General features: G+C 36.8%; 1 protein-coding gene across 1 annotated transcript in view; it reads left to right on the top strand.

The window, feature by feature from the left end:
• The window catches only part of LOC106473549 (amino acid transporter AVT1J-like), a 28,620-nt gene that overhangs the window by 7,695 nt on the left and 6,890 nt on the right, over positions 1–14,035 (top strand). Inside the window, exons 4-6 of the mRNA XM_013934232.2 lie at positions 2,517–2,685; positions 3,621–3,803; positions 6,557–6,798. Of these exons, the coding sequence (XP_013789686.2) occupies positions 2,517–2,685; positions 3,621–3,803; positions 6,557–6,798 (594 nt within the window). The remainder of the gene's footprint in view (positions 1–2,516; positions 2,686–3,620; positions 3,804–6,556; positions 6,799–14,035) is intronic.

The following is a 14,035-nucleotide window of genomic DNA, read 5'->3' as shown; positions in this document are numbered from 1 at the left end:
TTCAATAATTTAAATTTACTTTTGAATAAGGATGGTGGACCTGATGGAAATGTTGTCAGCAGATGGCGTGAAATTCTTTAATATTTTTATGACAACGGAAGTCACGTGACTCTAGTAACTCGTCATGAGATTCTGGAAGGATTTTGACTTTTCCTGACAACTCTAGTCTTTTCTAGGCGCCCTCTTTTTTTGTATATAAGTCCGGCAAATAAAGCGGAGAAAAGGATTACAGATAGATAGAGAGATATAGAGACAAATAATTGAGTTAAGCGAGCGGTAGTGACCATAAGTAAAGTGCTTGAATCGTTGTGAATTATAGCGCGTGTTTAAGTTAACGTGACTGTAGAAATTAGGTGTATTGCAAAGTTGTATTGAGAAAGAATAAACTAGTTTTATTTAAGAAAGGACCTATATCGCTGAAGTTACTCGGGAAGAATTTATACCGGAAATTAACAAACGAACAGAGATGTAACAATGGTGTTGGATATAAACGTATAGTACAAAAAACAATAACGTGTAAACGAACGGAATTCAATATCGTAGTTATTACAATGTATAATAACTCTTATAAAATCCTGTGAATCACCTGTCCTGCCCCTAAATTTGTTGTTATACAAATATAATAATGACTATTAGTCAATGGTTGTAAATAATCATTAAGTGACATACTTCAGTGCTAGATTATCACCATATGATCTAAGATGTAGATTATTAGTCTTTCACTCTATGGTTGTAAATAATCCTTAGGTGACATATACATCAAGTAGAGTATCATTATATGATCTGAGATGTAGATAGACTTTCACAACGTCATTACAGTCCACAATGTTACATCTGGTCATGGTCTATCTGACAGCTAAGAATTTTCCACTGCAAAAGGCATATCATACCTCTCTAAATGCTCTCCATAGTCCATGTAGAGTAGTTTCACAGTTCCCATTGCAATAGTCTAATCTCACAGACATCCATGGGCACTGCATGCATATATCTGACAAATAAGTCCTTGTATAGAGTAGCACGAATATCCAATTTGACTGATAAGTCATTGTAAGGAGTACCATGAATATCCAATTTGACTGATAAGTCTTCATGTGGAGTAGCATGAATATCCAATTTGACTGATAAGTCTTCATGTGGAGTAGCATGAATATCCAATTTGACTGATAACTCTTCATGTGTAGTAGCATGAATATCCAATTTGACTGATAAGTCTTCATGTGTAGTAGCATGAATATCCAATTTGACTGATAACTCTTCACGTGTAGTAGCATGAATATCCAATTTGACTGATAAGTCTTCATGTGGAGTAGCATGAATATCCAATTTGACTGATAAATCTTCATGTGTAGTAGCATGAATATCCAATTTGACTGATAAGTCTTCATATGGAGAAGCATGAATATTCAATTTGACTGATAAGTCTTCATTTGGAGTAGAGTGAATATCCAACTTGACTGATAAGTCTTCATTTGGAGTAGAGTGAATATCCAACTTGACTGATAAGTTATTGTAAGAAGTAGCATGAATATCCAATTTGACTGATAAGTTATTGTAAGAAGTAGCATGAATATCCAATTTGACTGATAAGTCATTGTAAGGAGTAGCATGAATATCCAACTTGACTGATAGGTCATTGTAAGGATTAGCATGAATATCCAATTTGACTGATAAGTCTTCACGTGGAGAAGCATGAATATCCAATTTGACTGATAAGTCTTCACGTGTAGTAGCATGAATATCCAATTTGACTGATAAGTCTTCATCTGGAGTAGCTAAAGTAGGGACGACTACGCAGATAGCTCTCATGTAGCTTTGCATGAAATTCAAAACAAACCAAACAATTTGAAAGCTGTACATGTAGACAAAGCTGAACATTTAGTAAGTAGACTAGTAGATGGAAGATTATATTACTTGAACAGTAGACAAGGTACGTGTTATTTAGTTTCAGTTTTATAAGAGATTAAGTAAACTAGCATAAGGAAGATTACAAATATAATAGCACTTTAACTGGGGATACTGTATACAACATTTAGTTTTATAACAGAATAAGTGAACCACCATAAAGAAGATTACGTAAAATAAATTACTGGAAGTAAGGACATTGTATGTGACCTTTAGATCCACTTTTATAACAGAATAAGTGAACCACCATAAGCAAGATTACCTTTAATAAAGTACTTGAACTGGGGACATGGTATGTGACCTTTAGTTCCAGTTTTATAACAGAATAAGTGAACTAGCATAAGGAAAGTTACTCACTAAATATCTATGCTGGGGACATGTGAAATTCAGTTTGAAGACTGTAACAGAATAAATAAACTTCATAAGAAAGATTACATATAACAAAACATGGAGACATTTAGTTTAAGATGTGTTTTTAACACAGTACATAAGGAATATTATGTAGAATTTAAGAGCTAAATATATAATAAGTTCAATTTATACTTCAAACAGGTCAGTTTCTTTAACTTTAAGCAACGTTCATCGTATTTCAATGAGTAATGTTTGTTTTTCAGGTTGGATTGGTGTGGTACTAATTGTGTTTTGTTGTGTTAACGCTGGCTACTGTGGGGTTATTTTGGGCCGTTGCTGGGTGATGCTAGAAGAGAGGTGGGAAGAATATCAAGAAAAGATTCGATATCCTTATGCTGCCATTGGATTACGTGCATCAGGTCGTTTCATGAGGTGGGTAAGATCCTGGTGGGAATACTAAATAACTTTTAATAACTATCACAATAAATTAAGGTTAATGATTTTTTGTGTGAAAATGAGGATAACTAACGATAATACCTTTATGATATTTCAGTATTTTATACTATTGAATACTTATTTAATACTATTTCAATAGCTAGTGAGGTTAATGACTGTTCTAGATATTAAGTATCATAAATTTTACGTTATTTTGACATCTATACTACTGCGTGCTATCACGTGATTTGTATAATGTCCAAACTATAACTGTCTAATCTTTGATCACCCAAGGACCCCATCTCTCCCCGCCCCCCCACGAAAATATCTATATAAATATAATAGTACTGCCTGTTGTATGTCCATATGTAACTACTTCGCAGCGTGTGGATGGATCTTCACCAAATTGGAAGTTCATTGGGACAGTGGGGAGATACATATAAATTTTCAGTTTTTCGGGTTTTATGGGCGTTTTTACGTTTTTTACCACTACCTCATCTCCTGTGGATGTGTCTTCACCAAATTTGGTATGGAGGTTCATTGGGTCCGTGGGGAGATGCATACAAATTTTCAGTTTTGTGGTTTTTATGGAATTTTTTACAATTGCATATCAGGGAAGCAACTTTTCGTGTCCTAAGATAAACTTACATTCATGATGAATTTACATAACTCCAGCTAGTAATAAATAAATAAAATTTCTTTTGTCAAATGAATAATCGAAACTTTAAAATATCAAAGTTAACTTATAAACTGAATTCGTGTAAAGCTGGTATTTATTCATATTTTTTTTTACTCAAATAACAATGTTAATAGTTTTAAAGGTCTAATTTTTATTGGGTATAAATTTTTGTTTAGAAAAGTGTCATCTAAGTATTGGTGATAGAATTGCACTTATTGGTTTTTAATGAATTTTAATCACTTTTCTCTTCAAGGGTTGCAGTATCTTTTTGTGTAAATTTTACACTGTTTGGAGTGGCAACCGTATTTCTTCTTCTGTCCTCTCAAATGATCGCTTCTTTAGCGGAGAAAGCTGGCATATATTTCTGTTATTGGGTTCTAATACTAGGAGCCATTTTGTGTCCTTTAATGTGGTTAGGAACGCCCAACGATTTTTGGTGAGTGATTTAAGATTGTAAAAAGAGATATTTTTCTTGAGATAATGGTGAAAGTGATTCACTAGATTTGATAATGCCATTAAAATAAAATTTTATCGTGAGATTTTTCACTGTACGAAATGCTTTTCTTGATATAAATGCTATAATAAAATGATTTCCATCGACAGGAAATCGATTGATTGCTTAATTTACACGCTAAGGCACCGGCCAAAGCACAGGCTGTACATGAGGACTTGCATTTAATATCAGAATTTATTTATTAAGGTTGGTGATGAGAAACAAAGTGGGCAGATAGTATCTAAACAGTTAAGCAAAAATTAGCATCAAAAGGAAAGACTGCGTTAAAAACAACAAATCCAAACCTGTGATGAACGACGTTTTAAAGAACAAAACAGGACCACAAAATTGAAGACGCTGCATAAATTAAATATATCTCTAGATACAGGCTATAATGTGAGACATAAAATGTGCCTTGAGTTTTGGAGGTGACTGGGGAAGTAGGACAAACATTGCGAGGGGGATACATCGTTTAAAAGTTTTAACCTCCATTCGCCAGTTTCACATGTTGAAGAAATAATAATAATAATCAAACAAACTAAATGTAAGTTAGGAGAACAAGATCTGAGTGCTCAAGCCCACAACCTGCCACATCTATATCGCACTTCACTACCTGTGGGAAGGTGACTGCTCTCCAAAGTAATAACATATATTAGAAACGAAAGGTTCTAAATTCTATTGAATCTAGGCCTATTATCAAATTTCGGCGTTTAATCCGTAACTTTCAAAGAATATACTGCATATATTGCATTACAGAAAAACTGGTCTTGCATCGTTCAGCCCAATTGACGAATTCTTGTACTATGAAATGATTCTCTTTTTTTTTGGGGGGGGGGGGGAGCATGACTTGTGGGAGACAAAAGATAAATCTGATATGTCATTATTACACGCTTCTGATTTTGAATCCGAAATGGAGGAATGTGAAGATAAAAAATCAGCAGTTTGTTTGTTTGTTTTTAATTTCGCGCAGGGAGGGCAGCTGGTCATCACCACCCACCGCCAACTCTTGGGCTACTCTTTTACCAACGAATAGTGGGATTGACCATCACATTATAACGCCCCCACGGCTGAAAGGGCGAGTATGTTTGGTGTGAGAGGGATTCGAACCCGCGACCCTCAGATTGCGAGTCGAGTGCCTTATCCACCTGGCCATGCCGGGCCAAATCAGCAGTTAAAATGATATTTATTATAAGAAAATAAATTGCTACATACATATCTTTTGTGTAAGAATATAATATCGAAAATAAAACACATTTCAGCAGAGCACAGTGAGTAACTAAAATAAATGATTAAATAAAACATCAGTAGATATGGTAGACAGAAGATATGGAAAAGCAGTTTTAAAATATATATATAAAAGAACGTCGCTGAATTTTAAAAGTATGTACAAACTCGTGTAATGTATAAGAAAAGCAATAAACCGTATATAATTTGTGTTTTTAGCTTTACTGTGTGTCATAATGATGGTTTATGTTTATTGCTTGTTTGTCTATTGTGTAATAATGGTGGTTCTTGTTTATAACTTTACTCTGTGGTCTGTAATAATGGTGGCTTATGTCTAAAGCTTTACTGTGTGGTGTGTAATAATGGTGGCTTATGTCTAAAGCTTTACTGTGTGGTGTGTAATAATGGTGGCTTATGTCTAATGCTTTACTGTGTGGTGTGTAATAATGATGATTTGTGTTTAAAGTTTTACTGTATGGTGTGTAATAATGATGGTTTGTGTTTTTAGCTTTACTGTGTGTGTCATAATGATGGTTTATGGCTTGTTTGTGTATTGTGTAATAATGGTGGTTCTTGTTTATAACTTTACTCTGTGGTCTGTAATAATGGGGTTCTACCAGTAAGTGAGTGTAGCAGCTCAGAATGGAAGTTTTCGTTTATATGCTTTTTGTAAAAGGACGTATCTAAGTTGAATATTCGTTGTTTAACTGTAAATATTTTAGTAATCATATCTGATGAATGTCTTACTGAGATACAGCGTGAGTGTAGAGTGAGAAAAATGTTAAAGCTCGCAAAATGTAAATAACTTTATTGATGAATACGAAAACCACGGTTCGGGAAACATCGGGTATTGGGTGAGAATAAAGCTGTTAATAGAAGAGTTAGGGTGAAAGAAAACAATTAATAACACGTGGCTCAAAGACTAGAGAACATATTGTTAAAGCTACAAACTAACTAAGAGCAGTGACATACAAATATAAAAATAGTAATACATTGAATAAATTAAAGCTACAAACTAACTAAGAGCAGTGACATACAAAGATAAAAAATAATAATACGTTGAATAAATAATAAATTAAAGCTACAAACTAACTAAGAGCAGTGACATAATAACTTTAACTTGAAACTATTATCACATCTACTAAATATACTGATAATGTTTATAAATGTAGCTGTTTATACAGGGTAATTAAAAACTGGCAGACTATTTAGAGTAGTTTTGGATTAATTACCTGTGTTATGTATTATTTATGGTACTGCTGATTTGTTTTAGTGTGTTTATGGGTGAAGCAAATTTAACAAACAACGAAAATTCGAAACACACAATCGAATCACCTTTTCCTTTCAAAACAGCATTTGTGATGAATTTATCAATCATACTAAAACGTTTACTTCTTTTTCAGGAGTTTGTTGTTTTATAATATAGCAAAATCATAACATCTTTATGAAATGTGTTTCTTTTCACCTTCCAGGCCTGTTGCAGTTGGAGCACTGGCAACTACAATGATTGCCTGTTTCCTGTTGTTCATAAATATTTTGACTGACAAGACCACAGAAAAAGACCTCATCTATCCAACGCCCTCTCTAAAGTCGTTTTTTCTTTCATTTGCAACAATACTCTTTTCATTTGGTGGTGCTTCCTCGTTTCCTACAATTCAGAATGACATGAAAGACCGGACGAAATTTCCCATTGCCGTGACCATTGCTTTCATTGGTAAGCTCTAGTGAACTGGACTTCTTAATCAGATATAATTCATCTGGCTTGTATCTGTATACACGTGTTTATAGTGTGTATTTATTTCACAATTCTAATATGCTAATGAAGAAAAGCACCACCTGTCTTGTTTTAGTGTCATAAACTAAAAATGTGTTTTAGAACACCCATAAACATATTAATTAATGTCGTAGATGCCTTAGTGAGATTTTAAATTCACCACTCACCAAATAAGGAATCGACTGTGTAGTCAATTTAAAAATACGAAAATCACTTAGAATGAATTCAACTATTACACCAGTAAAGGTGTTAGCCATAGTGTGAAGAACAATTATATATTTTTATGAAATATAATACACTATATATACTGCCCCCCAGTTGCACAGCGGTATGTCTGCGGACTTACAACGCTAGAATCCGGGTTTCGATACCCGTGGTGGGCAGAGCACAGATAGCCCATTGTGTAGCTTTGTGCTTAATTACAAACAAACACTATATATAATATCTAAAATTTTCAAATACATTTTTTTTCTATACTCCATTTAAATTATTTTATATTATTTCATAAATAATTTTGAGCATTGAAATAATTTGGTATAATATAATGTTTTCCGATACGGCACATTACCTCCTCTCACGTATATAGCTATTCTCGTTCAGTGCTGCCCTCTATATGCACAACAATTTTCCCATGCCATAAGCCTTGAACTCCCACGTACCCCACGATCAGATCAATGTGGTTCAACTGCGTCTCGCATGTAAATCATCATGTGACAATCCTCAACCAATAGGAGTGCGACACACCCTCCTGATTCATGTGACTTCTTCTATTTGATTCTACCGAATTATTACTTTTCGAACGCTAGAAACCGGGCAGAGCACAGATAGCCCATTGTGTAGTTTTGTACTTAAGTACAAACACTTGTTTATTTATTAATTTTATTTTTTGTGAAGTAGTGATTTATCTGACTTATTCATTTGCTACAGTTAGTTTTCTGTAGTAGTTTGCCATGATAAATTACCTTTGTTTATTGATTTTTTCTTCACGGTTTAAGATGAATTCTAAAGTTTGTGTTTTAAAGTTTTTAATATTATTACTACTACGTGGAGTGACATTACAGGCTTCAGGTCTGGGGGTCTCGACTGGGGATTTTTCGGCTCTCATTCCTCGGGTTCCTCCTGCATTTTCGAACCTGTTCTAATGAAGAGGACTTTGACAACCTTTTTCTTCCTCCTAACTATGATGTGCTTTCCTATGCATCTACTACGGAATCTACAAGACATAACTCTGCCTTTTTGGATAAGCTTTCTCAGGTGTGTTCCTTTTTCTTGTTTTCACCGATTTTCTATGATACTGTTCCTTCCTTGTAATAAGGCATATGTCGTTAGAGTACCTTGTTTTCCATTCTCCCCTGACATCAGGGTTCATGCTGAGTATTTTGTTTCTCAGTTGAGGGCTGGTGTTAGCATGCCTCGTCCTTCATGGGTTTCTGATCATTATGCTTTGGCTTATAGCCACCTTTCTCGACTCCCAGCAGTTTGAGTCACTTTCGCTAATGTGGGGGACTGTTCCTAAAAATTCTATTCATATTTTTCTCACGCCCAGTTTCCTTCCTTCATCTTACCCTTACAGCTCACCTACAGTACTTGTCCAACATACATCCCCTTTCTAAGGCACTCCAACGATCTCTGAGTGGTTTTCTAGTGATACCCTTTTCCTCCTTACCTCCTCGTTGGTGTGATTTTCCTCTTTGGCCCCATCCTTTCACACCTGATTTTGTTGCTGTTGGGATCTTATTAGGAAGGACGCTGTCTTGTCACAGGTTCATTTATCTTCCGTTTATCTTCTTGACTTCCAGGTGGCTCCTTTTTTTTATTGGTCTGTTTTGGAGATTTTCCCGAGTCTCTGAAATCACATGTGGAATCTGCGAGTCCACATTAGACCCTTTAGACTTTGATTGCTCGTTTGTCTCATTCTGATCCCATGACCTCTCCCATAACTAATTCTCGTCCTGCAACCTCCCGTCCTTTACCAGTTACTACCACTAGAGGTTTGAAGTTTCGCCATGTGTCTCGACGTCGGGTTCATCATCGCCAGCAGTTCCAGTGACTATCAGGTGGTTTCTGGTTTGGTGGGGTACATGTGGCCGATTTTGTTTCCACGTGGTGGGTATTCACTACCGTTTCTTGTGTGATCCAAGTTTTGTTAGAAGGACTTTTCATCCTTTTCCTTTCCCCACCACCGTTGTCTCCTGTACAGATTTCCTTCCCATTAACTCCCGCTACCAATCTGCATCTATCCAAGGCTATGCAGACCCTTCTATCACAGAGAGTAATCGAGTCTGGCAGTCAACCTTCTCATGGAGTACTTTATCACACTCTGTCTCCATATTCCTATTTCTCATCAGTCCAGATGATATCTTCAGTTTGTCTACTATGGGGTTGTGTATCAGTTTCGAGTTGGCATTTCGGACTTACTTCAGCATTGTATGTATTTTGTTGGGCCTTTGTCTGTGTTATGCATGCTCAAGGGTTGATTTACACCACTTCATAGATGAATGGCTCCTGTTAGCTCATTCTGAACTGGATTCTTTTCAACACACACACACCAGTTGCTGACAGAAGCAGCTCATGTTTGTTGAATTTTCAAGTTGGAAAATTTATTTATTTCTATTTGTCTACTCACTATCTCATCCACTTGGGTGTATTTTTCAACACCCACTTCATTCAGGCCATACCTTCTCCACTTCCCTATTTGATGGTGTTTGCAGTTATCCATGCACTTACTGCTCCCTTTGTTTCTGCATGTGAGGTTTTGTTGTTTTTGAGAACTTGAAGCCCTTTTTCCTTTGGGTGTGGCAGATATGCATTATCTTCAATGCACGGCCAATGGAATTTTGTTTGGGATCCGTTGGACTCCAAATTTACCCTTCCTCCTTCCCTCACAGTCAAACTGAAATGGTGGTTGAACAAGAAAAACACAATGAGAGGAGCACTACTTCCTCCACCTTGTCCAGATTTGCATCTGCTCACAGATGCTTCTCTCCAAGGTTGGGGAGCATGAGTCTATCAGGAGGAGGCTTCTAGACAATAAGCTCATATCATAATGTCTTCCCATTCAACATCTAGGAATTTCTGGCAGTACGAATTGCTTTGGTTCATTTTCTTCCTTTAGTACAGAATCAACATGTCATGCCCCATTCTGACGATTCCACCATTTGTGACCTATTTCAATCACTATGAGGGCAGCTGTTCCTCTTCTCTTTGTGATTGAATATTGGAAATCCTTTACTGGGCTCACATGCTGTGGAAATTCTCCTTGTGTGCCATATTCCAGGTACTTTTCACCTTGTAGCAGATCGTTTTTCAAGACCCGATTATGTTTATCCCATGGAGAGGTCTCTTGACCCTCAGGTTTTCAGGTGGCTATGCAATCAATGTGGTACTTCTTATCTGGAAGCTTTGACTACTTTAATAAAACACAAAGTTACCTCTTTTAGTCTGGCTCCTCATCCTCAGGCCCTATCAATGATTTTTCTCAGTCAGGAATGGACCAACTAGTACCTTTATATGTTCCTTTTGGATTCGTAGACCTCCTCATCATGCAGTTCTTCTGGATTGTCAGTATTGTTCTCCCCTGTCTTCCACTCTCTCCATTTGAATCTTTGTCCTCCTGTTCCATGTTCCAACAGTCCATTCAGACTTATTCCTAGTCCTTTTAGTGTGCGGATGTCGTCAGTCTGATATCATTGCCATCGACGTTTTATGTACTTTTTTTTCCATTCCACATATGTTCTCCTTTATCCAGGTCGATCATTCCAACTAAAAACTTCAGCGGCCCGTGAGCGATATTCTTCCTTCTTGCCAATTTATATTCTATCCATTTCTATGTTCAGTACATGCTTTTCATTGTCAAATTGCCTGCACAGCCACTTTTCGGGGTTTCCATTCCCACCATTCTTTCACTGGCACCATTCATCTGCATGTGACCTTTCTCCTTCTACCCTTACAAGTTGAGTTCACCAGCTGATTCGATTGATCTATTCCTCCCTGTCTCTTTCTTCCCGAATTCTGTTCCAGGTGTCTTCACATCAGATCAGGCACCTTACCTTTTTCCTGTCGTCTCACCTGCATTGTCCACTGGAAAAACTCTTCAGTCAAGCATGTGGCCTACACCTTATACATTGTCGGGGTACCTCATTCTACCTGTTGCCATCTTTCAAACTTTGGTGTGGTAATGATGGGTAAGTTATCTTATCTACATATATATATATATATATATTTCCTTCCAGTGTCATGTCCCATTTAGAATTAGGATCCCACTCAGCGGTGAACATTGCCTGTCCAGGTATGCTTCTTATCTCTCAAATCCACACGGTATGGCCAAGATGTATACCCATGGCCAATAATGCACACTGTTGAGATGTGGTATTCCACAAGATTGCTAGTAGGTTTTCCTTGTAATCTATTTGTTTCATAAGTATGCCCATTTCAGACCATATTAACCCATGGACGTACATGGGTAAAGCAGAAGGGAATAGCTGCCCATCCCAGGCACCCATTTGATTGAATAAATCAGGGGCACTCTATTTTTTAATATAGGGTTTTGTGGTCACCCATTGCAATGTATCTGTTGTTGGCATTCCTCCAGACTCACCACCTCATTTTTGTCCTCTTTGATCTTCTAGTGGAGTATGGAAGTTCTTGCCACTTCCCAGTTCTGAACCACTGGGGGTGTTAGACCATGGAGGAGTCCCCCTAAAGGTGGCCATTCCCATTCAGTAAAAAGTAGGGTAGTGGTGTTCTGCTGGTGAAAATGATATTCGATCCTCGAATCATGTGCTCCACCTCTATGTGGTGGGTCCTGGAGGTTGATGTTGAATCTAACTTTTGTGTAGTTTTATCCAGAGGATGAGGTTGCACATATTTACTAGAGGCGACCCACTTCTGTGTGGTGGGACCCGGAGGTTGGCATTGCACTCCAACTTCTGTATATTCTCCACATATTCCAACATATTCCAACATATTCTCCACCTCTGTACAGTGGTTCCTAGAGGTTGATGTTGTGCTCTAGCTTTTGTGTGGTCCAATCCAGAGGATGATGTTGCTTTGCAGCGAAGGTTCTCCCTCTCACACTCCACCTCTGAGAGATTAACTACCTGAGGCCGATGTTGCACAGTGAGGTCACTGTCTGATTGAGTTTGATTTGATGTGACCTGCCATATTGGCACATCTCTTCATACCATCATTCGGATGTTGGGTTCCTGGATGTATGGGTGGTTGTGGATTTGTGCAGATGTGTTCCTTTTAGTAGATCATTTTGAAAATTATATAATTCCATTCTACTCAACTTAAGATGAAGAAATTGCGGATCCTCCTCCTACTATGGGACATAAGTTGTAATCTCAATGCTGATTGGTTTTGGACTGGAGTTGAGCAGTCGCATGTGGTCAGTCACGCCCTAGCCACTCTACATCTTGGAGCACATTCATTTTAACTTTCCACACATTCCTGTCTGTAGATCATTCTTCTACAGTTTTTCTTCACTGGGACTGATATTCTAGTATATTGTGGTTCGCATTTGAACCCACCCAGTTTTTCTCTCTCTCCCCCTTTGGCTGTGCTTCTCCCACATTCTGCCCGTGTATGCAACACCTATTTCAACACTGGATGCAGAGTATAATTGGTACAGAAGTGATGTGGTCTCCCATATCTGTTCCTCTCCCAATGGTAATTACACTTTATGGGTATTTTTGGACGCTTTTGAAGGATACTTCTTTCTATCCCTCACACCAGTCCCTCCAACTATTCAATGTAGGATTCTAGTTATACATGTGGAAGGTGATGATGTACCATATCGAAAGTTGTTATTTTCCTGTACTGAAAATATATTTGTGATAGGCACTCACCTTTTCTCACCCTTCCTCCCTACTGAAAACAGATGATTTCTTTTCTGCCTAATCTCGAAGTGATAGTTCGGTAAAATCGAATAGAGGGACTGAAATGTGTCAGGAGGGTGTGTTGCACTCATCTTGGTAGAGGGTTGTCGCATGATGATTTACATACGAGACGCAGTTGAACCACATTACTTATGGGGTATGTGGAAGTTCAAGGCTTGTAGCATGCAAAAAAATATTTGGTTATAGAGGGCAGCACTGAACTAGAATAACTATACATATGAGAGGAGGTAAGTACCTACTGGAAATATATTTTCAGTAGAGGAAAATAATAACTTTCACCATTAGGAAAACTTTCTGATATTTATATTGTCATTAGGCTATAAGGGCGAATTAAGCTGATATGGTGAGACTAACTTAAAGATAAGTGCAAACTTTCAAAAACTTGTATTTTCTTCTGGATATAACAGCGAGTTAAGCTATCACATTAAGACTGATTTGAAGATACCTGTAAATTTCTTTAAATTTATATTGTCGTTAGGCTATAAGAGCGAGTTAAGCTGATAAGGTGAGACTGACTTAAAAATGCACGCACTTCCATATATTAGCACTTCTGGCTATAATAGCAACTTAAGCTAAAAATTATGGAACTAACTTGAAGATACCTGCAAATTTTTTTATAGTTATGAACTAAAGGTTATTTTACCATAATGACTATCAACTCTTTTTTGGTATTGTTCATTTGTGAAAAACATATTTGATGCTTTGGTAAACAAATAAGTTTAAATAGTATAGTCTACACAAAGTTGCGTTTTGCACTGATTTTAGGTGAAAAAACCATAAAACAAGATAATGTAACATTTTTTCAAAAATCCATGTCAGGTTTGATATATTACATTATCTGAGTTTGAAACATCAATGAACAAATATAACATGCGATTGAAAGCTTGTTAATATTTAAATAAAAATTAGAGTGTTTGTTGTAGACTGATGTGTCTGAACTTGTGAACGAGTTTATCCACACTTCTTGGAAACAACTAACTCTGTTATTATTCGAGTACATAATTCGTTCTGTTGTATAACGAAACCATAAATCTCATACCTTTCACGTGTCTTTAAAGTTGATGTAGTTTTAAAGCCTAAGTAGATATCATAAATATTAAAAGTAGAACTGAATCGATTTTATTCAAACTAACTTTCATTTTGAAAAATATTTTAAGTTATTGTTGCGTCAGCGAGGTCACGTGACTAGTATCACGCCACCTCTTTCTAAAAATATCCTGTTCCTTCAAGAATGCCCTAGCATTTACTAGATACGTGTTAGCCTTGTATATATATAA

The sequence above is a fragment of the Limulus polyphemus genome, unplaced genomic scaffold (genome assembly GCF_000517525.1).
Source record: "Limulus polyphemus unplaced genomic scaffold, Limulus_polyphemus-2.1.2 Scaffold6268, whole genome shotgun sequence".
Lineage (NCBI taxonomy): Eukaryota > Metazoa > Arthropoda > Merostomata > Xiphosura > Limulidae > Limulus > Limulus polyphemus.
The sequence above is the reverse complement of the archived record's forward strand: the minus strand, read 5'-3'. Positions and strand labels throughout refer to the sequence as shown.